The 25303-nt window shown below is 41.0% G+C and overlaps 1 protein-coding gene and 1 pseudogene across 1 annotated transcript in view; both read right to left on the bottom strand.

Annotated features, from left to right (window-relative positions):
• SHISA4 (shisa family member 4) overlaps positions 1–1227 on the bottom strand; it is a 34809-nt gene extending 33582 nt beyond the window's left edge. The window contains exon 1 of the mRNA XM_042464275.1: positions 1209–1227. Within this exon, the coding sequence (XP_042320209.1) occupies positions 1209–1227 (19 nt within the window). The remainder of the gene's footprint in view (positions 1–1208) is intronic.
• Positions 1228–2648: 1421 nt separating this feature from the next.
• Positions 2649–25303, bottom strand: part of LOC121928559 — a 30239-nt pseudogene continuing 7584 nt past the window's right edge.

The following is a 25303-nucleotide window of genomic DNA, read 5'->3' as shown; positions in this document are numbered from 1 at the left end:
AACACATGACGGATGGATGTTCAGCCTTGCAAAAAGGAAGGCTTTCCTCGCAGCCTGAAGGGACAATGATTGAAAATATTTTGGTATCTCACCACAACAGGGGGGGAATGCCAAATACAAAAGGGGAGCAATGGAGGATACTGTGTCTGGCATCTTCAGAGAGGGGGTTTTATATATACTGTGTGGCCCTAGGTAAGGAGGAGTGATTTCCATGTTAATTTTAGTGGTTTTTTAGTGTTGAAGTTGTCTTGGTGTTTGTGGGTTTCAATAGCTTCACTGTGCATTCTGACCTGGTAGCTGTTGGCATGGTCCAGAATTTCTGTGTTTTCAAATAGCATTTTATGCCCAGGATGGTTTATACAGTAATGTGCTGTGCTACTACTGATTTTTCTGACTGACCCAGTCTGCAGCGTCTCTTATGGGTCTATGGTTCTTGGTTACTTTTTGTTTACTTACTCCATCCATTCTAAAGGTTCTTGGTTACTTTTGGGAGCAGCACTCACAGAAAACTTCATATCGCCTGTTTGGGCATTTTGTATTGCCCTCCAAAATATTTGTAGATTTTATTGTAAAGTTAATTATATAAACTCTTACCATACCAGTAATTTTATTTTCTTGTGCTTTTGCAATATCTGAAACCCCGCCCATGGGATAATCCACAGGGCACTTTTACTCTTCCATACATGTGAAACATTTCAGTGACTCTGATAACTAAAACCTCCTGTCCAAAATATAACATCTGCTGAACTCTTCCTATGAATACTTGCTCTCTGATACATTTGTGGTATTGATTTAGGTAAGAGTAGTTGCCATTGTATTTATAATTTTCACAAAATCCACTTCTAAGAATAATGCCTCCAGACTGCATCACCAGTGACATCAAATGGTGTTTCCAGACTGACCTTTTAATATGCATTGTGTATGATTCATTACAATAATTTTACAATCACCCACATGACTCCAAGATCCTTTAGTTTTTAGCCCATGTTTTAGCTCCCTTTCATCCATTTTCTGTTAATAGAATAATCTGTTTAACCAGTCTAAGACTCAGGTCAGAAGGACAAATCTTTGGAGGTGTGAATACGAATGTTCCACAGAGCATGACTACCATAGGATGTTGGGTAAGTGGATGCAGTGTCAACTGTTAGCATAACTGCATTTTTATAAAATTTTGGAGTGTATGGAGTTCACTCTGACCTCAAACTGACCTCCTAGTGGACCCGCCATTTCTCCAAAACAAGGTGACCAGGTAAGGGAGGAGGCAAGATCCCTAGAAACAATACACATGGAAATTCCCCAAAGATAGCTTAAGAGTTACTACTGAGGAAGCCATCACCTCCAAAACCAACACAGTGCTGACTGTTCTTAGTCTCACACTTGATGGGCCAGTGATCAAATCAACGACCCACCTGTTTACTTGTTTGTCTTCCCCCAATTGTGTCAGACTCAACTGCATTGACCAGGCCATCCTACACCTCAGCTTAACAAAACCCAGGCAATCAAACAGCTTTGTCCAGGCTTCGGCCAAACCATTAAACTCACCACCAGAGGCTAGATTTCGCCTATAAGAACCCCTAGATTTGCTCACTCAGGTGTGCTACTTTCAGAATGCAGCTTGGCTCCACATCAGACTGAACTCTGATTTTAATTCCCTCAGTCAACACCCACCCCCACCCCCACGTTCCGGCGGCCATATTCCATCCATCAAACACTTCAGCATTGAAATCCCAGAGAAGCCTTCAGAAATGAGTATTGTCCATAGTTTTGCCTTTCAATCTATCCCCACTTTCCCTCCTTTCCTTCCATTAAGTCTTGAGTGTGTGTATGTGTGTGTGCCCCTTGCTATATGTGTGTTCCCCCCTTCTTTTAATAAATATTTGGACTTTAATTGGAAAAGCCTGTCTCCGTGTCATCTCTTAAGGGATTATTTGGTTCTTTGGTTTACATTAAGGGACACAGTCTTGCGAGGGTATTGTTACCCCTCCCTCTCAGCAATTTGAGCTAATTAAGAAATTTCCCTAATTAGAGACTTCTTAACACAACAGTGATACTCTGTATTGGTCTTTTCCCCTGCTCACTCTCCAAAACAGCCTAGCTAATGGGAATATATGCATAGCTGTTCATGTGTCTATGTGTTCATGTCACAAAAAGAAGACAACACCAGAATTTAAGATATATTTCAAGTCTGCCATTTTGAAATTTGTTCATGCTTATTTTTATTTTTTTTTTTCATATTTCTAATTTACTACAGAAGGAACATGTGTAAAGAGATAGGCAATCTTATCTGAAAATTCCCTGCCTTATTTTGTCATTAAAGATTTTTATAACAGAATTCCAGCAGGCAGATGTATCTGATTGTCAACAGTTACTGAAATAAAACAAGACATACAGTGGTGCCTCGGGTTACGAAATTAGTTCGTTCCGTGGCACCGTTCGTAACCCGAAAAGCCTTCGTAAGCCGAATTGCCATAGGCGCTAATGGGGAAAAGCCGCGATTCCGTGAGAAAAAGCCGAAAAAAGCACCAAAAGTTTTTTCGTAACCCGAAAAAACATTCGTAACCCGGAACAATGTTTTCCTATGGGATTTTTTCGTATCCCGAAAATTTCGTAACCTGGGTATTTCGTATCCCGAGGTACCACTGTATTATATATTTTATGTTAGACACTGTTAATGCTCTCTTTCTGAAAACAGAAAAGGCTTTGGAAGAGGTGCCTGGTTTTCCATGCCATGTCAAACCCAATTTCAAAGAAAAAGAGAAGGAATAGTCTCAAGGCACAACAGCAAGACAACTACAGTCATCCCTCTGGATTCACTGACTTCCCATTTGCGGTTTTGAATGGGAAGCCAGGAGGGACAAAATTAAAAACAATGGGGCTCCAATATTTGTGTTTTTTCTGGTTCATGGCGGAGTCCAGAATGGATCCCCCATAAATCCGAAGGTACAGCTGTACATAGGTTGTGAGAAGAGAGCAAAGTTCAAAGTAGTGAAATTCTACATTTTGAACTTTTCGGTTTTTTCCAATTTGTTTTATTCCTACCAGAAGAGTGTTTTTATAAACAGACTTGTTTGTTACAAGGTTTGCAACACAAGTGTGTCCTATGCCCTCAATCCTCCATATTTTCAGGGAAGACAGAGAGGTTGAGATGGGTAGGATGAGTATACAGAAGTTGAAGTGTATCCCATTATTATCTGCCTGCTACTATGAACAGTTTGCAGTGTGTTTCTTTGCACTAAAGTATAATAGAAGAGACTTTTCAGTTCCACAAGCCAGAAAATCCAGAAAACTATGTGAAAAAAGGGTTCATGTCTGGTTCATGCCTGGAAGCAATCATAGCTACAATATCATGGACAATTCAGGTATATGGCTGTGAATCCTTCAGAGCAAACATAATATTTATGTGGATTTCATGTATAAGCGTAACTGAAATCAGGTTTGTTTTACAAATGTAATCCAGAAATTTAGCATTGAGTGGATAATCACATTTGCCTTTAGTGATAAAAAACATTGCCTGCTGGACATGTTTTGAGTTCACATTAGAGCAAGTATTGTATTTACTGTACTTGTATGTTGTGGGTAAAGGTTTGTTTTCAAAAATTAATCTGCAGTTGGATAATCACACCTGTCTGTCTCTTCATCATAGACCAGACCAGGGGGACAATCTAGTATATATGTGATTCCATTAGAGCAAGAGTAGTATTTGTGTGGATCTGGGGGATAAACATAGTTACCATCAGGTTTATCGTTACAAAAGTTGTCAGGTAAAACAGTGATAGTTTCAGGAGTGCTGATGGATCCTGGAGTTTCAGTGGGCCAAGGTCCTGATGTTGGCACAATTCCAGAGCCACCACATACTGAAAAAGATATTAGAAAATTGCATCACTGAAGTCTTGAATTGTTGTATTAAAACCAGCCGTATTATTCCAACCACTTCCTAGCAGCCCCTACAGCCTGTGACTATAAAAAATGTACTCTTTCTGCAATATGCATTGACAAGAGAAAGTAACATTGGGAACTGCACTGCACTCAACTGTGTCAGGAAAGGTAGCATTTCTTATTGTGGTACTAAGTGTTTCTTTTTAAAAAGACAAACAAAATTTTGCTAATTACAGGAACTTTTGGGCTTTTCTCAATGCTTCCCACTCAACTGGAAGCTAAGTTCCCCATATCAAGTATTTTCCAGTAAAAATATATATAATATAGTCAGAAGGAGATCACATTCTAGAGGTTCCTTCCTTTTAAACATTTGCAAAAGGAGCATACCCTTAATTCCTTGAATGCCCATTTAGAAGCTACTTTGACACTTAGACACACATCAAGAAGTAAAAAAACGGACAAAGGAAAAAGTGGCCAATTGTGTAGGATTTGATGAAACTTTTAAAAATTAAAGATGATGTTAATTTAAGACTCATATGAATCCTATCCTATTGAAGTCACTTCATGAAAGTGGATGTCAACCAGAATTGCTAATGCATAATATCCCCTTGATTAAACACAACTTCAAAAAAAAATGTGGGACAATTTCAAATGTGGAATATAGCCAACTGATTTTACACACACACACACACACACACACACACACACACACACTTTTTAATAACAACATTCTCACTCCATAGTTCTTTGGCATCATCTCACCATTGCCTGAAAGAGATTTCTTGAGCTCGTTCATCAGAGGGTAAGCTCCATCATCACAGAAAGAGCCTTTGAAGTCATCCAGGTCAACCGCCCATAGAATGGCGCCACCAAACCTGTTGTCTTTCACAAACTGAGCCTACCAACAAAACCAATTGAGGTCAGTACATAAGCAAGAGGCATAAAGAGATGAATAATGAACCAAGAAGCAAGCAAAGAAGGCCTTACTTTGTATCTAAAACTTCTTCTGTCATCATAGCCAACCCACTCAGAATCTTTGTAGGCATAGGGAACTTTCTGGTCTTCAATCCAGCCAACAGTGGCACCCTTTTTTATAAAGTCACAGACCTTGAAAACAAATATACCATGTTGTAACTGTTAATAAATTGGGAAAGCCTGTTTGTGATCTGATGGATTCATTGTAATATTTGGTTCTAATGCTATCAGAGATGTACATGATATTTCAGCAGCGCAACCCATAAAATGATTAATTCTGAGGAGTTAAAATGAGGTTTCATTTCCAGATATATGGCCAACTGTTTCCCTGGACTCTGCATACTGCTAGCAGATAACTGAATAATGACACCTCCAGCATTTTGTAGTACAAAGTATTTTCAGTTGGCTTGGTTCTGAATGGGCAAAAAGTACTGGCTCTATGAAAGATCTAATCCTGGGGAGGGAAGAAATCTCTCCAGCTATTTTGTTAGTATGGATCCATGCACCTGCCTCCATTTTTGGACCTTCCTTGGAGCTGCAACTACAGAGAGAGTCATGATGAGCACATGCAGGTTATGCATTACCACCATACCACTGGAAAAGACAGGTTTTTTTCCTGTCTCTGGGAAAAACCTAGCTGAACAACATCCTTGTTGAATCAGACCAAAGGTCTAGTCCAGCATTCTGTTCCACAAAGACAAACCACATGCCTATGGGATGCCCACAAGCTAAAATATGAGTGCAACAGCACCTTCCCACTTCTGCTCCCCTGGAAACTGATAATCTGAGGCACAGTGGCCCTGATGCTGCAGACAGTATACAGCCAAGATGTACAATAAACAGCCAATATATACAGCATCACTGTGCCTTGATTTCACCAACTGATGAAAGCTCTTCTCTCTATATCAACTGCCACTGCTATGGCCTCTGGAGGGAGAGAACAGCAGCCAGCATTTGCTGCATTTAATCCCTCCCTCCACTGCCATCCCCTTTTCTTCTAGGTTGTAAACAGGGCAGAGAATAGCCAGATTAACAATTTGTAAACTGCTGTTTGATCTTTTTTGGCTGGAGGGTGAAATATAAATGCTCTATATAAATAAATATGACTAGCAACCACCAACAGCTTTATCCTCCATAAATGTATCTAATCCCCTTTTAAAATTGTTCAAATTGTTCAAAACCTGCTGTATCTTGCAGTAGCAAATTCCACTGTTTAATTATGCTCCTTGCGAAGAAGTACTTCACTGAAAATTCTGAAAAACATAGGATGGCAGTGGTAGGCCCAGAAAGTCTGAGAAGCAGAGAATTACTCAAGTTGATTGGGTTCTTTACCTCATAATAAGACCAGAAGCCTTCCTCACGTGTATACGGCCCTGCAGAGGCAGGGCCAGAGGCAGGAGCACCCAGAGATGTGTCATCGGTGCTAAGTCTAAAGGTGCGTCCATAGGTGGGGAATCCCATGAGAAGTTTTGCAGGAGTAGCACCCTTTTCTACCCAATAATTCATGCCGCTTTCCTGAAGGAAGAACAAGAAACGGACTTACAATTACAGCTCACCTTTACTACCCATCACATGAAAAAGAAAATATACAGGATTTCCTGTTCTTACACAATTGAAATATTCATTTTCCTGAGGATGATCACCAGCATGCAGAGGGCTGTTGTGTCCAGTGATTTTTTCAAAAGAACCACCATGGAAATCATAGGTCATTACACCTATGAAATCTAGATATCTGTAATAAAATGGAACTTAGAATTAGAGCAGCTCAAGCAACTCATTAAGAAAGATGTCATTCAAATAGGCATTTATCTTAAGGGAATTGGCAGACAGTGCAACCTTTATATTACCAATTAAAAGGCATTGTGCAGCTATATTACCTTTCCCTTCTTAATTGGTACAAGCTGAGTCTCCCTTATCTGAAATGCTTGGGACCAGAAGCGTTTTGGATTTTAAAATGTTTCATAATTGGGAATATTTGCATATACATAATGAGATATCTTGGAGATGGGACTCAAATCTAAACATGAAATTCATTTATGCTTTGTATACATCTTATACATATACCCTGAAGGTAATTTTATAAATAATATTTTAATAATTTTGAGCATAAAACAAAGTTTGTGTACACCGAACCATCAGAAAGCAATGGTGTCACTATCCCAGACAGCCATGTTGACAATTTTGGATTTTGAAATATTTCAGGTTTCAGAATTCTGGAAAAGGAATACTCAACCTTTATGTATATGTGGTAAGAAAAAAGAAAGCAGCAACAGCAGGATGATATAGGAAGTTACAAATGAATGTCAATGTCTTGATCCCACATAATATCCTGTGAATGGCTATTGCACACTGAAGCACTTTTGGACTATCAGACAGAAATTAAGGCTTGTTCTTGTAGGCTAAAGCATGTGGGTTCATCTGGCACAACTTGCATCCTGCACCACATGTTTACCAGGGTTTCATTTCACAAAGTTATTTTTTCTTTCAACTTACGTGTTTAATTCTTCAACTTCATATGCTGAATCAATTGTCTCTTTGCCAGCAGCAACTGCTGCACTAAGCAACAGCTTTGTTTGTCCACTTCTCTTGGTTTCTGCTTCAAAAGCTGCTGACATTTCCTAGGAAAGCAAAAAGGTGTGTGAGATATTTGGCTTTTAACTGATGCAAACATGTTGGTAAGCGAATTCTTCTCACCAGTGGAAACATTCCTTCTCCAGTTGCTGAACATAACCAATAGATGGTGAGATCTACTGAACTCATACCTTGATCAATGAAGTAAAGTGCTGCTTATCCTCAGGAGGACTACCCCTAGAACCTGGATATTCAAAGTCCAGATCAAGCCCATCAAATTTATATTTCTGCAGAAACAGGATTGCTGAGTCAATGAAGGTTTTGCGATTGGCTGCTGTAGAAAGCATTTCACTGAACCTGCAGGATGAAATTTCTTGATTAAATAACAATTCTGTGCAGAAGCTCAAAGCTTACAGATATGCAGACAGATAAATACACCCCCTCTGAAATGTGATCAACGCCATGATCAACCTGGTTGTTTCTCTTTCCAGGATAAGCTAGCCATACAGATTATGGATTGTCTGACTCTGTAACAATAAGAAGAGATCACCTCCCTGCCCTCCTTCACCCCGGTGGTGACTAGTTTCTTCAAAACCACCTCTCTCCTACTTCTCTGTCTAGCTATGTATAAAAGTGCTGATTAAACATTTATAAAAGATAAATGTGTGGGCTATCTGACACACACAAACACCAAAAGCCCAAAACCAAAATCTAAATCCAGTGCAATGCCATTGGTAGGAACAGCAAAATCATGATGCGTGTCTCTAAAGGAGTGAAGGAACACTAGAGAAGCAACAGCAAGAAAATGTCCTTAAAAGGCATTGCATTTCTGCCAATGCATTGATGAAGGGATTAGGGGATTGGGATCTGGTCCACAGAACTACAGAAATGCAGAAATGTTATATGTAACTCAGTGCAAAATATTTTTCCTCTTTTGGAGGGTATAAGGAGAGACAGTGGAATAGATTTATTCAAAATAAATTAATTGCCCTTACTTTCCATAGGAATTAATTGAAGTTTATAGAATTGAATAGGGTTACAAAGGAGAATCATTTCTCTAGGCCTTTGTAGGTCCTCCAGCACAATACCATGGTCAATTTCTGGTAGATGTAGACAATAGAATTGTGTTGGAGCACTTAGAGATTCCTAGAGAGGTGCTCTCTCGGGTTAAAAAATAGGGTATTTTTTTAGTTACAGTTTTTCCATTTTCATGGGGGGGTCCTGCACCCCTATCCAAATGTGAAGGGCCCACCGTACATTCCAAAAAGCAAACCTTGATTTTGCCATTTTATATAAGAGACACCATTTTACTACCCCATTGTATATAATGGGACTTAATCATCTACAGATTTTGGTATCTACTGGGGATCTTTAAAACAACCTGCAGTAGATACCAAGAGCCCACTGTACTACAAAATTATTATTCCGGTTTAACTGCCATGGTTCCATCCAGTGGAATCCTGGAACTGGTACACAGTAATGTCACTAGGGGGGTGCAGGGGGTGCAGACCACACCAGGTGACACCCTAAGGGGAGGTGACACCACTAGTCCTCAAACATCTGGATTTTGGCAGAATAGGCTGTGGCATTTGCCTTTATCTCTTTAAAATGTTGAAGAGATGGTATGAGTAGAATGGGGCTCAGTGGGAGGAGAAAAAAAGGTCCTAGGTTTTTTAAAATAAATTAAAATTCCAAATTTCAAATTTTATTTTTTATTTAAAAATCTTTTAAAACATCCAATTTTACCAAATTTTCACTTTAATCCAACAAAGCTATGTGTATGTAAACACATTTATTCTGTGCATGTGATATTGTAATTGAAAGATCATTTTTATTTTGCCAGTTGTTTATGTCACAACTATTGTCATTAGATTCAATGCTATATGGGAATTAAGATTTATGAGTAAATTAGTACAAAAACATGACTAAGGATTCTGTATGGTGTAGTATGGGAGGAAGACAATGTGTGTGTGTATGGGGGGGGTGACACCATGAATTACCGCACCGGGTGACACCAACCCTAGGGACGCCACTGCTTTAAAGTGATGGGTTTCAATTGTCAGCCATAGCACTCCAGCACCTCACCAGCCTACCAGTCCCAGGCTTCTGCAGGATGGAACCATGGCAATTAAAGTGGATTAAGAGCACTATGACTTATTTATTTATTTTCTTATATCCCACCTTTCTCCCAATACAGGGACCCAAGATGGTGTATATAGTATATATTAGCTCTTGGTAAGGAAAGCAGAGAGATAAGTGCAAATGCAAGAAGGAAGGCAAAGAGTGGGAGAAAGAATAATTCTTCTTCCAAAATCTTTCTCCTCTCTTGTAACACTGCCATTATTTCAAGAGTTGTGGGAATAAACACAGAGGAAGCTTCCAAGTAGGCACCAAAATTTTTGATACAACCTAACCTAAATTAGCCCAAAGGTCCTCAGTTTCCGACCATCTTCTATACCCATAATTGTACTATTCTTCAGGTCACAGCACCCTAATCATCACTGCCCTAAGCTTCCCCAAAGTCAATGGAAAACTTTACCCTGAGCCAAAGTTCCATCCTCCAACAGCAAGCAGGGTCACCAAGGCTGGATTTCTGTTAAAAGAAAGAAAATATGTTTTTTGTGTTAAGACCAGAACTGGAAACAGGTCTGTGGAGGATGTCTGTAGTTACCGTTACTTCAGAGGGAAACACACACACGTACACCTGAATAATAGTTGGTGTTACAACAACATTTAAGGCTACCGTTAAACCATATGAGTTACTGTATATACTTATGTGTAACTCTTGAAATTTTAGTTTAAAAATTGAACCAAAAAACCTGAATGGACTTATCCACGAGTCAATGGCCCGGTACAGATGGCTCCAGATCGTTGCCATGCCAACCGCACAGCCACGGCAATGATCTGCTGCCAAAAGGAGCTCCGAAATGGAGCTCCTTCCCACTACACTGCCTAGGTGCCATTTGCACCCTGAAGCATCACAGTGACGTGTCCTGTGCGACACGCAGTTTGGAGGCATTGCACAGGACATGGCATGGATGCATGCCCCATGTGAATGGGGCCGCACAACCATGGCAGTGCCCACACATACTATGGCTCGGGAGCATGCGGTTGCTGCGTGCTCCCGAGCCCTAGCATCGGCACAGCCACACTGCTTTTGGCCCCTTTAAACCAGACCAATGTAAGTATGCAACTATTATTTTTAAAGGAACCATCCCCTGGCAAAAAGCAATAGCAGGGACGTAGCCAGGGGGGGGATCTGGGGGGCCGGACCCCCCCCTTCCATTAGAAAAATGAATGGTGGGGGCTGCTGCGCCGCCGCAGCACACCCCCCATATTATGGTGGTGGTACTTCGTCAGCCCCCCCCCCCCTTCCTAAAATCCTAGCTACGTCCCTGGCAATAGTGTAATCTGGCCTGGAGGCTCCAACCTCCCTCTAGTCTCTCTTCCATCCAGCCTTTAGGGTGAGCAGAAACAATTATGCTGGCTGGAATTTTGTAAGTTCTTTGGCATTGTTTTCCTTTGCTTCTTTATTTGGATCTTTTGTTACATGCCCCTAGCTTTTATTCTTAACTTATGTACGAGTCATATCAAGATACATAACTTTGGTCCCAAAACCTGCCCTTGACTTATACATGAGGTTGCCTTATAGATGCAGTCACAGATGATGGTGAAACATCAGGAACAAACTCTTCTACAACATGGCCACATAGCCCAAAAAACCCACAAAACATGAAACATTGCTTTGTGGGGTGGGGACTCTTTCAACGTAAGTAGAGCATAAATCTTTTCTAGTGCTGGAGTTCCTGTTGCTTTCTTATGGCACTTGCAGACCTGTCATGCATGCATACATGCACACACACTGAAACAGAGGATTTGCAAATCAAAATGAAGTGGGTGAAGAAAAACAGCAAAACTAACCCTTAACATAGAAGGTTTATGCAAATCTGAAAAAACAAACCTACAGACAGAAACTAAAGCGGGGGGAGAGGGAGAGGAAAAAATATTTCCCAATCAGAGGTGCTTCTCTGCAATACTGATCCTATTCTAGAGAAAACAAAGATAAAGGGGAAGTTTTAAAATCCACAAAGGAGGGAAATCTGTGTGTCTATGAGAGATTTAACCTGTTCTCAGAGTATTGTAATTGACAAGATAACTTTTTAATAGGTTACTGTGTTTATTTATGTTTTCCTTATTGAAAAAGTTACTGGGGTCACATGGACTCGTTCCAACAGCTGCTGCAGTAACTTTCTTCTTGCAGTGGTCCCACTGGGAGGGGTAAGAGTCCGCCCTCTCCTCCTTTGCAGTGCGAGGGAACAATTGGGTGCAAAGTACTTAACTGTTGGCTGCAAAGGCCCCTTCGAAGTCAACTGCAACATGACTGTTGCAGGAGAAGAGGGGACAACCCGTGATTCCTTAAGACAAGCTGAAAAACTGTGAATACAAAGAACTGTGGCTTTCCTGGCTAATCTGTGACTGCTGAAAGCTATGCCACCCCCAGTTTCTATTCACACTTGAGGCAAGGCCAGGGGCATTGTACAAGGAGCTACAAGATGCTTCCTTCTGCAACTTCCCTCAAAGTGTATGTGACAGTGGCACTCATAGTTACATCAGCCCATGTCACCTACAGGACCCTGTCCATAGTATTTACAACTCAACAACATTAAATCTGGCTGTGTGTGAGAGCCCTTTCTCTCACCTTCCCTTTCCCTCTGAACCTCTCTCTCATTCTCTCTCTCTCTCTCTTTCTCTATACAAACATCAGTATAATATGCTTATACTATTAAATATATATAAAACAAGTAATAATAACAAATATGTATTGATATTGTATGGATGTACACACACACACACAAAGATATAGGTATATAGATACGTTGTTGAGCTGGTAATCTGATATTTCTTAATACAGTAGAAACCTGTTTCCATTTTTTAAAATAAATGTGTAGCACATTGCAGCTCTTATATAAAACATTAATACCTTTAATACTTGTACTTATTCATTATATTATTGCTGCCATTCTTTTTTTAAAATTGCAATGTACTCACCCTGGATCTATAATATGTAACACTACTGCCTTCTTCATCTCTTTTTTTGTTTAATGTTAAAATTTATTATGTGCTTGTTTAAATTACCTGTACTGTAAACTGTATCAAGGACTTATCATGCAGATAGGTAGGAGACAAAGGTATATTCTCTCTCGAACTCTAGATATTCATATTTCAAGTTATTAGAATCTTCAGCTGGTCTGTACTTGATGCTCACCAATATTACAGCAAGCATAGTGAAAGCACCCATTATTTTCTCATGAACGTCTGAAGCAGCAGTGGAAAACCTTTGGCTCTTCCAATGTTGTTGTGCTCAAGCTCCCCCAATACCAGCCACAGACAGCAGATAGGCAATTGTTAGTGGCCATGGGAGTTGTAGTTAAACTATGTGTGGAAGGCCACATGTTTTCCACCTTTGTGTAAAGTCAAGCCAAAACCATCACCAGTAGGATTTCCAAGACAGAATTTTAGGGTAAAAACCTAAGATTTAAAAAAAAGCCCTTATGATGTCACAAGGGGCAGGTCCTGGTGATATTACAAGAGTGATATGACAAGGGAAAGACCCTGGTGATGTCATTAAGCATTAATCTAGTTGTACTGGCATACCATCAAATAAAAACACCTGTTACAGACAGCCAAAATAAAGCTGCTTCGAGTCACAGTGGAGGTATGGTGTTTCAATGATGCATGCGTCCTAAGACTCCAGAAGCCACACCAAAGCCACGCTCCAGTCCTTAGGGCTGGAGCGTGGCTTTGGTGCAACTTCTGGACTCTTAGGACGCATGCATCATTGAAACACCATACCTCCACTGTGACTCGAAGCAGCTTTATTTTGGCTGTCTGTAACAGGCCTAAGTTTAATTAATAATACACATACACACACGCTTTTCAAGACAGTGCTCTCACCCTGAGATTCCTCTCCCTTGCCATAAGGATTGGAGAAGAGGATCCAGGTCCTGAGATCTGACAGTCCTAAGTACCTGGCTATTTTCATGACTGATTGTGAATCATCTGTATCCAGTCATTCCATTATCTATTTCGTTTGGTTCCACAGAACTCTCCAAGAATTCCTAGGCATTGTACAAGATGTAAAATGTTTCCCTCCCACCCTACATTTCTACCTGACCTCTGCTTAAGTGCGTTGGTCTCAGCATAGAGAGTCTCGTCGTTCCATTCAAAAGTTACAATCCGATTGTTCTTAATAACCGCAAATGCATAGGTAACATGTGTGCACAGTTTGGGGTCTGTATTTGAAGGCAAAAATTTTGCTGGCGCAGGACGATACTGAGCCCAGTTAGTGATGTAACACACAATGTGGCAAGGATAACCTGGAAAGAAAGTGGGGATTATGTGGATATTTTTTTAAAATCACTGTCAGTTTTCTTTTTGATCAGTACCCATACTGTAACATTGTAGTTTCTCTCTTGCCCCACAACTTCCTCCAAGAATGCTTCCATGCTTGCCCTTTTCTCTGAAATTGCCATCCTTTGTTCATTCACCTTTCGATAGAACATATACATGATGTTCCATTTCATTGCAAGGTTTTCTCAGATACCCTCCTGGAATTGTTACACCTGATTTGTATTGATCTTTGGTAATAAAGTGCAATTGCAGCACTATATTGTTCAGTGTGGCAAGGGAGAGGACTCAAAGGTTTTCAGGACTCCTTTGAGAGCTAGCCTTCATTTCAATAGCATATAGCTCCCTGTAAGAAAGGCCAGTGTGGTATAGTGCTCTCAGTGTTGGACTCGGGCTACATGGGTTATTTACTTTAAATTTCCCCCGGGCTCACTGCATCCCATTTACACAATGCAGGGCCTAAACCCCATAATGTCTGCACCCAGTTTGGTCTTTCCTCCTCTTAACCCAAATTTTAAAATTTTATCTTTTACTCTGGGTTTTCTGCTCTCTCTGCAGAGATGATGGGTGGCTGCCTTACCACATGGTCCCTGTGAGCTGCCTGGCACCAATGCTGCAGGTGCAAGTTGCTCTGAGGTCAAAAGAGGCACCAAGAATCAATAAGGTGGATGGGCACTTTGCTGTAACCTCATTCGATGGCGAATGGGGATCTCATGGGAGGTCAGCTGCTGTCATCGCTACAGGGAAAGCACAGGTAATGAGGGAATTCAAGGGAAATTCAGAGCCAGAATATCATGGGGGCAGCCCAGAGTACTCAGGCCAGTGAAGACTAGCCCTGGAACCCTGAGGTTTGAATACATTTTGAGACAGGTGGCCTTGGGCATGTCACATTCTCTTATCCTCGTAGGAAGGCAGTGGCATATCTTCCTCTGAATAAATCTCACTAACAAAACGTCTGTCAGGGGTGCCATAAATCAGAGCAAACTTGAAGGCACACAACAACAACAAAGCTCAGGCTACCGTTTTTTCTTTCTGTTGATCCAAACTGAGGCTGCATCTGCACTGCAGAAATAATCCAGCTTGACACCAATTTAACTGCCATGGATCAATGCTATGGAATTATGGGAAGTGTTGTTTGTTATGGCACCAGAGGTCATCAAACTGGATTATTTCTGCAGTGCGGATGCAGCCTGAAAGATAAGAATAGCCTTTTAAAATTTACTCATGACACTTTCTCTTGTTGTGAGAAGAATGCTGTAATTACAGATTCCCTGTCACTTTCCCTCCCCCTTTTCCCCCTTTTTTTGTATTGGTGAAATAACACTGTTTAAAAAAGTGGGGGATGGGAATACAAGCGCCTCCTACAGGAAGAAAACTGACATTGGGGCAATTTAGAGATGTCACTTAAGAAGCAAACTTCTGGTGGTAACTTCTTCCTACCAGCATGGACCAAAAGAAATAAATAAAATACACAAGTGCAAATAAATAACATAAAAGAAATTATTAAAATATATTTTAATAAATAAATATTTTTCAATGTATGAATAAGATGTTGAGGTTGAAAATGAGAGGTCTTTGCTTGGCATTAGAAAAGAATTTTACTGAATGGAATTTGCTTGGGAATGACAAATAAATGTGGGCCATAGACAGATCACTGCTGAATGATTTAGGTGTATATTAAGTTTTTGATGTGTGCTGGAGAACAGAAGACAAGATCTGGCTTATTCAAACTGCCCAATTGCATGTGGATTTATAAGATGTTCTAGGTGACAATGTCAAACTACATCACGATATAATGATTTGTCACTATGGAACTGCAGGTTATTAATGAAACAGAGTTTATTAATACATTTGGCATGAATTTGGGATACAAATAGCAACTTCAGAGGACATTTGTTTCTTAAAGATCATTACAAGGTAGGAAGGGCACGTTATCAGTGCAGCGCTGTCTGAATGCGCACGTGCCCAAAACGGCACTGGGAGAGAGTGGAGCATCCGCACGCTGTGCACTCCCCAGCCTTAATGTTGGCCTCAGGCCACTGAAACGCAGCGGTCTGTACCAGGTCTAAATCTTTTCTTTAAAATTCTCATCATTCTAAAGCCTTCAGCAGGATTTGCAGATGCTCAGAATATAGGCACTTTCATATACGTTCACATACTTTCATTTAAACAAAAAGAATCAATAAATGACACACAATGTAAATTCTTTGGTCTAGCCAACTTACCAGCATTAGACTTTTTCCTTAGCTGAACCAATGCATGTTGTTCAATCATGACTTTAGATGGATCCAGAATAAAGACATTTAAAGTTTGTACCTCATGATGCCCAGATACAAAAGTCCCAACTGGTATACCTTAAAAGCACATACATCCTTTATTATAGTAGCATTACATCATTATGGCAGTATAGCAGAAAGATAGACAGTAAGGGAGATAATAATGAATACTACATATTTGCCAGTAAAGAATAAAAAGAATTAAATGCAAATCAACATAAATCCTAGTCAATTTGCTGTAAATGATTGCAGTGCCATCATCAGAGGGAGAGAAAGGCCTGCTAGCTCCATTGGGCCTGGCCTGAACGAAAAAGAAGAGCCCTCCCTCCAGTCCATCTGCCTTGATCCAGGCCTCAGAGGGAGAGAAGAACTGCTGGACCTGATCCCTTTCCCCACTACCATTCCCTTCTCCTTTTGTGTCGTGCCTTTTTAGAATGTAAGTTTGAGGTCAGGGAACCATCTAATTAAAATAATAAGAGCCTTTAGGGCTGAAGGGTGGGGTATAAGTACTCTAATAAATAATAAATATAAAATAAATAATATACTGTATATACTCATGTATAAGTCTAGAAATTTTAGTCAAAAAATTGACCAAAAAAAAGGTCAATTTATCATGGGTCAAGTAATATAATATAATAATAATAAATAATAATTTGTTTATTATATACCGCTATTCCAGATCATAGCGGTGAACAGCAAGTAAGCTAATTAGCAAGTAAGCAATTTGCCCCCAACATCTGGGTACTCATTTTAGCAACCTCGGAAGGATGCAAGCCTGAGTCGAGCTTGGGCCCTTTTGCTGGTCTTGAACTTGCAACCTTGTGGTTTTGAGTGAATGGCGGCATGGAAGCATTTAACCACTGCGCCACCAGGGCTCCTTTAACTCTATATAAAGAAGAAGCCATCCCCTTTCTCTGAATAAAAGGCAAGGGCTTAGTCCAGGGGTAGGCAACCTGTGGCCCACGGGCCAGATGTGGCCCGGCGAAGCCTTGGGACAGGCCCCAGCCTGGTCCTGCCGCCGATTGCCGCCGGGGCCTTTGGCCTCTCACACGCAGGGGCAAGGGGGGCAATTGTCAATAGACGCCTCAGAAACATGCATTTATATTAACATTTTTTAAAAAAATCAGCAATTTTTTTGTGTGTCCTCCACTGAGGGACAGCAACCCGGCCCCCGGCTCAAAACGGTTGCCTACCCCTGGCTTAGTCCATCCTGAGAACACCAAAAAGAAGCATGGCTCCCCTCTACTCTGTCATCCATCCAGCCTTTAGGATGAACACAAACAGTGATGCCTGCCAGAATTTTCTAAGTTCTTTAGCATAATTTTCCTTTGCATCATCCTTTGTTACATGCCCCTAAGTTTTACCCTCAACTTATGCAGGGGTCATATCAAAATCCATAATTTTGGCCCCCAAACCTGTCCTTGACTTATACATGAGGTCGACTTATAGTCGAGTATATACGGTATACATATCATTTCAAACCACTTATGCAAAGTTTGCCTGGTCAGTATTATAGGAAGGAGACATACAAAAGCTTCACGATTTAAAACAACATAAATTGTTGTTGGTGTGATTCTCTGCACAAACCAGCACTAACAAAAGAGGCATGCAAACATTTCATAAGTCAGTTCAGCATAAGATACAACAGATGTAGAAATTTTATACAAGCTGTGATGTGTATGTGTGTATGTACATTGAGCAAAAGGTTTGGAATCCCATCATTATGCCTTTCTCTCTTATCCAAAGAGTCAAAGCAAGCATAATACAGTGCGTCCTCGCCTTACGCGGGGGATCCGTTCTGGATCCCTCCGCGTAAGGCGAATTCCGCCTATGCTCAAGCCCCAATTGGAAACACATGGGGCTCATTGCGCGCGGCGCGGCAGCAACAGGTGCGCGCAGGGAAAACGGGTGCGCACAATCCAATCAATTGAATGGGACGCGCGCCCCCCTTCTGCCCCGCGCGCACAGCCGCAGCTTGAGCGCATATGCTCAAGGCCGCATATGGGTGAGCACGCGTATGGCACGGGCGACACTGTAATTCACACGAGCCAAGTAGGTGTTCAACAACTCTGACCTCATTAACTGTCAAGAAAATTAGACAAACTATTCTTTTATAGGTATGGAAAGAGATTTGTAGCACCTGTGAGGACTAACTGAATGAAAAAAAGTTTAGTAAGCTTTCATAGATTTGGAGCCTTATTGCACAAGAAAACAAAGCAGAAAGGCACTGGAGAATTGCCTCATGATGTTGGTAGGTGCTTCAGTTCTCTTGCCAGGGGACAGATAAGAGCATGCATTTTGTCAAACAGATTTTTCCAGCAGAATAAAAGACCCACTTTTTGAACTCAAGAAGAACTGAAGTGCTAAACATGATGTGGAGAGGCATGGAAAAGCTGAGAAAGCAGAGGAGTTGAAACTGAAGGTTGATGTACTTATACCAAAACACATATATCTGTTGAAAGAGTAGGTAATTATTCCTTTTTACTAGGAGGTTAACTTTGGTCCAAATCACACTGCAGAAATAATCCAGTTCAAGACCACTTTAACTGCCCTAGCTTGGTACTGAGAGAATCCGGGAATTGGTCGTTATTGTGGTAAGAAGCTCTCTGACAAGAGAAGTTAAATGTCTCACAAATCTCAGTTCTCAGAAATCTCTAGCATTGATTCGAGGGAGTTTAGAGAAGGTCTCAAATTAGATTATTTCTGCAGTGTGTTTTGGACCAAGATATTGATAGGATCCACTATTCCACAACTGTCATGGCCTTCATTTTAGTAAGAGAACAAAGCTGGATTCAAGGCCAGATGGTTTACCTTTGTTCCAGGATATTTTCCAACTGCCCATACTCCAATACCAATTGCTCGATCCAATGGCAAATTTCATCCCAGACAGGAAAAGTTTCCTTCAGTTAACACACCTCGTGAACACACCTTAAAATTATAAGTTTAGAAAAACTGTTCTGGAAATCATTTTTATTATAAATCAAGTATATTAAAGTGTATTTGTATATTCAGTATATTTGATGGGTCTCAAGTGCTGTGTTGTTCCCCCTCTAATCTGCATTGGCAGCATTGACTAGCAGATAAATTATTCTTAAACTGAGTTATAATCACCTTAAACTTCAGGCAACAATTTTGTTCAGACAATGATTTTGTCAGCTGGCAACCACAAATGCCACAAAAACGAGGTCTAACTTGAAATGATTATCTTTCCAATTTAGAGGTGAATGGAATGCCATGCCTTATGGAACTGTCAATAAAATTACAACAACAACAACACAATAATCATTTATTTGTATCCACTTTTCACAAAGGAATCAAGCAGATTCAAACAGTATAATTAAAACATCAACAGTTAAAAATTACAATTAAAAAACCCCAAAGCCCAACCCTCCCCCATCATAAAAAACAGTTATCAACCCATAAAAACAATGTACTCAGCTAGGCAATGTACTCATGACACATAGAAAAATAAAGCACTGGGTGTCACCACCATACTGGTGGCACGAGCCCCCAAACCCCTAATCATTTCATCCAGTGAATTCAGTTTCTTTTTTAATCTTCTAATTAAACAAACAGAAGAAAACTATTGGATCTGGGACTTGCCTATAACGATGCATGTCAGGGCGTTGCCTGAAGCCTTCAACAACTGACATTTCCAGAGCTTTAAATCCTCCGTGGACAAAATCATTCCATAAACTGGTAAATTCGCTTCCGTATTTGGAGATCTCAGATGCGACTGAAATCCAAAGCATCAATGTTATTATTAGACATGCTAAACTACCACTGGTAATGTGAAGATTCTTTCACTGTGGGACAAGGCTGGGAGAGAATTAGCTTGGTTAACAAAGCAGATGTGTTCCTAGGCATTACATCTTTAACAGAAAATTTGACAGAAAAGGCAGAAATAATGTAATTTGGGCAAGGCGTTTAAAACCTTTGTAAAAAGATTTACTGTCAAAGATATTGCTAACTGAGGTTATTGCCATAATACTGTATAAAACTGGTAGAAGACAAAACATATGGTTGTTTTGAGCATAGGACTTGCAGTGGCTGCTTTAAACTAGACATGGAGCTTGTAGTGCTTCTGCAATAGGCCCCTCGCATTCTCCCATCAGATGTTGTGCTTGGTTTACCAAGACATGGTCAAAGGACACATCAGTTACTCATGATATCAACACCTGGGAGCCTCAATGAGTTTACATTTCAAGACTGACAGTCCCATGGAAATGAAATCTGGGACCCTGCATGATCTTCATTCCAAGCTGTGTGGTCAGGAAGGTTTTTGAAAATCTGGCCCTATCAGATGATGCCAGCTAATACCATGGCTGGTTACAGACAGCCAAAAAAAGTGCTGTCGAGTCACAGTGGAGATATGGTGTTTCAATGATGGCATGCGTCCTAAGAGTCCAGAACTCACACCAAAGCCATGCTCCAGCCGCCTAAGGACTGGAGGCATGGCTTTGGTGTGGCTTCTGGACTCTTAGGATGCATGCATCATTGATACCCCAACTCCACGTGACTCGAAGCAGCTTATTTTTGGCTGTCTGTAACAGGCCCATGTTTTACAAAATGCTGAGAAGCTATTATTTCAGAGGTGCAATCTACATTGTAGAAATAATGCAGTTTGACACCACACTTACAGTGCTATGGGTGCCATCCTAGTGAATCCTGGGATTTGTAGTTTTCCAAGGTCTTTAGCCTTCTCACCAAAGCATGCTGGTGCCACAAAACTAAAAGTCCCAGGATTTTGTAGGATGGCGAGTCATGCCAGTTAAAATAGTGTCAAACTGTATTATCTACGCAGTGTAGAGGCACCAAATGTACCCTCCCAATTAGGCGAGAAAGTTGCTAATCAACTATGTGTGCCTATAAACAAATATGGTAATAACATTGCACCTCTTGTCTCATTAATGGGATTGTTGTCATGTATGATGTCAGCCTGTCTCATATCTTATTGCAAGAAACATCTATATTCACTGTAAGTTTTCTTAAATAATATTTGCGCCTTGTAAGTAAAACTGAATCTTGCTTACTTCTATTTCTTGGATCTCCAGACCCCAGAGCCATGGGCAAACAAATACAATAGCTTACAATTAAGAACAATACCTCTAAGAACATAGCTCTTTGCATAAAAATTGTACACTTTTATAAATGTTACTTTCAAAAAGCAATAAACTATAGTAAACCATGTTTTAGGATATGAGTAATATTAACAGTACTTCATAAACATTAGTTTGTGTGTGTAATTTGGGGGTATTTTTATAAAACCTAGATTTAACAATGGAAAGTAACTTATAAGTAAAACCAGTAACACAATTACAACCATGTTACACAAATAACCAGTGACGGACAGGATGTTACTTTAAACAATGTAACAGGCACACTAATGCACTGTTTAAAATATATTTCCATGCTCTGTCACTAAGGCCCGGTTACAACATATGCGGCGACAACACTGCTACTGCCCTCTTTGCTGTGCAGCTGTGTGTAGCAGCAGCAGTCATATGCTGCTGCCACAGATATGCACTCAAAAAGGAGTCACTCTGAGGCAGCTCCTTTTTTGTGACGTCATAAGGGCTGCAATGCAGCCCTATGATATCATCGCTTCTGCCGAGAGGCGTCTGTATGCAGTGCCACAGCTGCATAACTGTGGCACCCACATTGTGGACGAGGTGCGCACACCTGTTGACACTCACTAGGGCTGGGTGCGTCTGGCACATACATCCTGCTGTTGTCAAACAGTGACACCATGAGCCCCTTGCTCTGAGGGAGGAGGCACCCAGCATCAATCACATGGCTGAGTAACTTGTTTGACCCTCACAAAGCTTTATCACATTAGCAGGCAAACGGAATTTAAACAAGAGCTAACTGAGAGGAAGTTGTGTGAAAACTTCACTTCAGCCATTTCCTGGTTTTCTCTCGAGTTTAACTCTCGTTTAAATCCCATTTGCCGCTAGTGTGGATAAAGGTCATAGAAAAGCAACTCACACCAGCAGTGTGACAACCAGTAATTATAACTGAGACAAGGGCCAATTCCCGGTGCAGTCTGGGTAAAAATAACCCAGCTACAGCCAGAACAATGGATACAAGCAGAGTATAAAACAAAACAAAATGAAAAACACTATTGGTATTGGCAGTGCACTGGACTCCTTTTCACACTTAAAAGAAAACAATCACAGACAGTGGATTCATCCAAAGTTCCTGGAGGCTTTGACCTTCAGTTATTATACCACACACACACACACACACCCTATACAATATAATGCAGCAGATAGTAGATAGAGAGATAGATAGATAGATAGATGAGATAGATAGATAGATATGGGCCTGTTACAGACAGCCAAAAATAAGCTGCTTCGAGTCCACAGTGGAGTGTGGTGGTTTTCAGTGATGCATGCGTCCTAAGAGTCCAGAAGCCACACCAAAGCCACGCTCCAGTCCTTAGGGCTGGAGTGTGGCTTTGGTGTGACTTCTGACTCTAGGACGCATGCATCATTGAAACACCATAACCTCAACTGTGACTCGAAGCAGCTTTATTTTGGCTGTCTGTAACAGGCCCAAAGATTATAATAAACTTCAAAGTCTTCCTCACATTCCAAACCAAGTCCCACACACACACAGCGAATGAGCCACATCTGCTGCTTCTATCATAATGTCTCAATCCAACTGAACATTCCAATTGTCTACTCTCAATTGTTCACCTGTCAATCAAAATATTTTTTCTGTTATTTAAAGGCAAAATTATACCAACACAGTGGTGGAGTGACAGGTAGCACAGCAGGACTTATTGTAAACAGCCACCTAGCATTGCAACAGAGGGCTCAAGATCTTCCAGGAATATCTGGAGCAAAAGGTGAGGTTTTTAATTCTGTTTTAAGAGGGATATCGCCCAGGTTTGGTGCTTGAACAGGCCACAGCATCACACCAGAACTGGGCAGGGGGTCCTGTGTCACCATATTTTCATTTCCACCAGGAGAGAAAAATTTGGTTTGGGCCATGCAGACAGGTCCTTACTTGAGTGTTCACACAGAAACTGGATGGATGGTCTGTCAGAATGCTGCAGTTGCGTCCTCCACTTTGCATGTGGTTTTGCATGCATGTATTCCTTTATATCCTGCCTGTCACTTAAAAATGAATGTATGGTTCCTAATAAACATGACTAGGTGGTTTCCAAATTCTGGTCCAACTCTCTAATTTTAGCTTCATTCATTAAAGCAGTGGCCTTTTGAAGTAAAATCTTGCATGGTATCTCATCAAACAAATGTGGAGCTACTACATGTGGAATGAACACACAAATAGAAAAAGGAAGGAGGATTTGCCCCAAGATACAACAGTTACAAGAGCAAAAGAGAACTAAAAAAGAAGGTGAGGAGTGAAGAGTCTAGCAGCACCTGTAGACTCATTTATTTTTTTGATATAACATAGTATGCCATCAATTTATCTGCAAAAGTGGACCGAAATCCATAAAAACTCATACTCAGACTAGACTCCTCACATCTCCACTTTCCTTTTTGTACTGCAACAGACTCATACAGCTGGTCTCTTTGAGAAAGACGTGCCAACAGTTTTCTGACCAACATATACCAAATTATGATGGAGTCTGCTTTCCAGTTTTACTGACATTCATAGGTTCAAAAACAAAGTCACTGTTTACCACAGGTTTTCTCTTCCACACAATTAAGTACTGAAGCTGTAGGATATTGAAAGAAGGCCATTTTCCTCATCCTCACTAAAAAAACTGGGGTCTTTAGGTGGACGGAAACCTTGTCTTGCCACTTCTCCAACAGAATAGTAGTCTGGAAGAAAGCAAGGCCATAACTAACACAAATATTGAAGACACATTTTTAAAGAACAAAAGGGGCATCATTACATGGTGGGCAGTTTTCATGCTATGTTCTATAAATACAACTACTTCTTGTGGCCAGATCCAAAACTGAACATATGTGGTGAGAGCACATGTGCCTTATGGCCACCCCATGAATTCATATGACTTTCTTAGGCAAGCAATACTCAGAGGTGGTTTGCCATTGTTTCCTATGAAATACAGCCTACAGCACCTGGTATTCTCTGGCTGTCCCCATCCAAGTATAACCGGGCCTGAGCTTGTCGGCTTCCAAAATCACGCAGATCTGGTATCTTCAGCATTTTTAGGTTTGGCCATGGTAATAAAAGAGAGGTCATAGCGAGCAACTCACACCAGCAGTGGACAATCAGTAATTATAACTGAGACAAGGCCAATTCCCAGTGCAGTCAAAATCCTCAAAATCCTGAGCTATTTCTGTACACAGGTTACATTTACCATTTTCTTCCAGTATCAAACATATGAGACCCTTACTTCTTCCTGTACCCCCCAGTTTGCAATGTAGCCATGATAACTGAGGATGACAGCAGTTTAAATACAAGACATTTGGAGGCCACCAGTTGAAAAATGCTTGTGTACAAAGTGGATAGTACAACGATGGAACTGTACCGACTCTCTTTAGTCCAGTCCACATAGGCATTTTGCATGCATTCCACTTATGAGGAGCAAAAGCTGGTGACAGTCCTTGAGCACAAATAGGCCTGTGCCCCCCAGTGTATTTGTATGCATTCAGAACCTCTGCCTCAATAGTTTTCAACTCTGTCCCTCGAGACATTTGGATTTCAACTCTCAGAATCCCTAACCGTTAGCATGCTGGCTGAGGATTTAAATATCTGGAGATATCTGAACTGGTTAAATATCTGGAGAAGCAAAAGCTTAAGAACAAGTCCAGCTCCATCAGGGCTCAAGCCTGAAGGAAGGAGACTCCGCCCCCACAACTGCCATCGCCAGCCTGAGAGGAGTTCGCCAGGCAAGTCCCAGCTCCATCAGGGGCTAAGCCTGAAGGAAGGAGACTGCCGCCCTCCACAACTGGCCATCTGCCAGCCTAAGAGGGAGTTCGCAGGCAAAGTCAAGCTCCATCAGGGCTAAGCCTGAAGGAAGGAGACTCCGGCCTCCACAACTGCCATCTGCCAGCCTGAGAGGGAGTTGGCCAGCTCCATCAGGACTAGCCTGGAAGAAGGAAGAGCCCTCCCTCCAATCCATCTGCCTTGGTCCAGGCCTTAGAGGGAGAGAAGAACCACTGGACCTCATCCCCTTTCCCTCCATCATTCCCTTCTCCTTTTGTTTCGTGTCTTTTAGATTGTAAGCCTGAGGGCAGGGAACTGTCTGATTAAAA

This window comes from Sceloporus undulatus, chromosome 4 (assembly GCF_019175285.1).
Source record: "Sceloporus undulatus isolate JIND9_A2432 ecotype Alabama chromosome 4, SceUnd_v1.1, whole genome shotgun sequence".
Taxonomy (NCBI): domain Eukaryota; kingdom Metazoa; phylum Chordata; class Lepidosauria; order Squamata; family Phrynosomatidae; genus Sceloporus; species Sceloporus undulatus.
The sequence above is the reverse complement of the archived record's forward strand: the minus strand, read 5'-3'. Positions and strand labels throughout refer to the sequence as shown.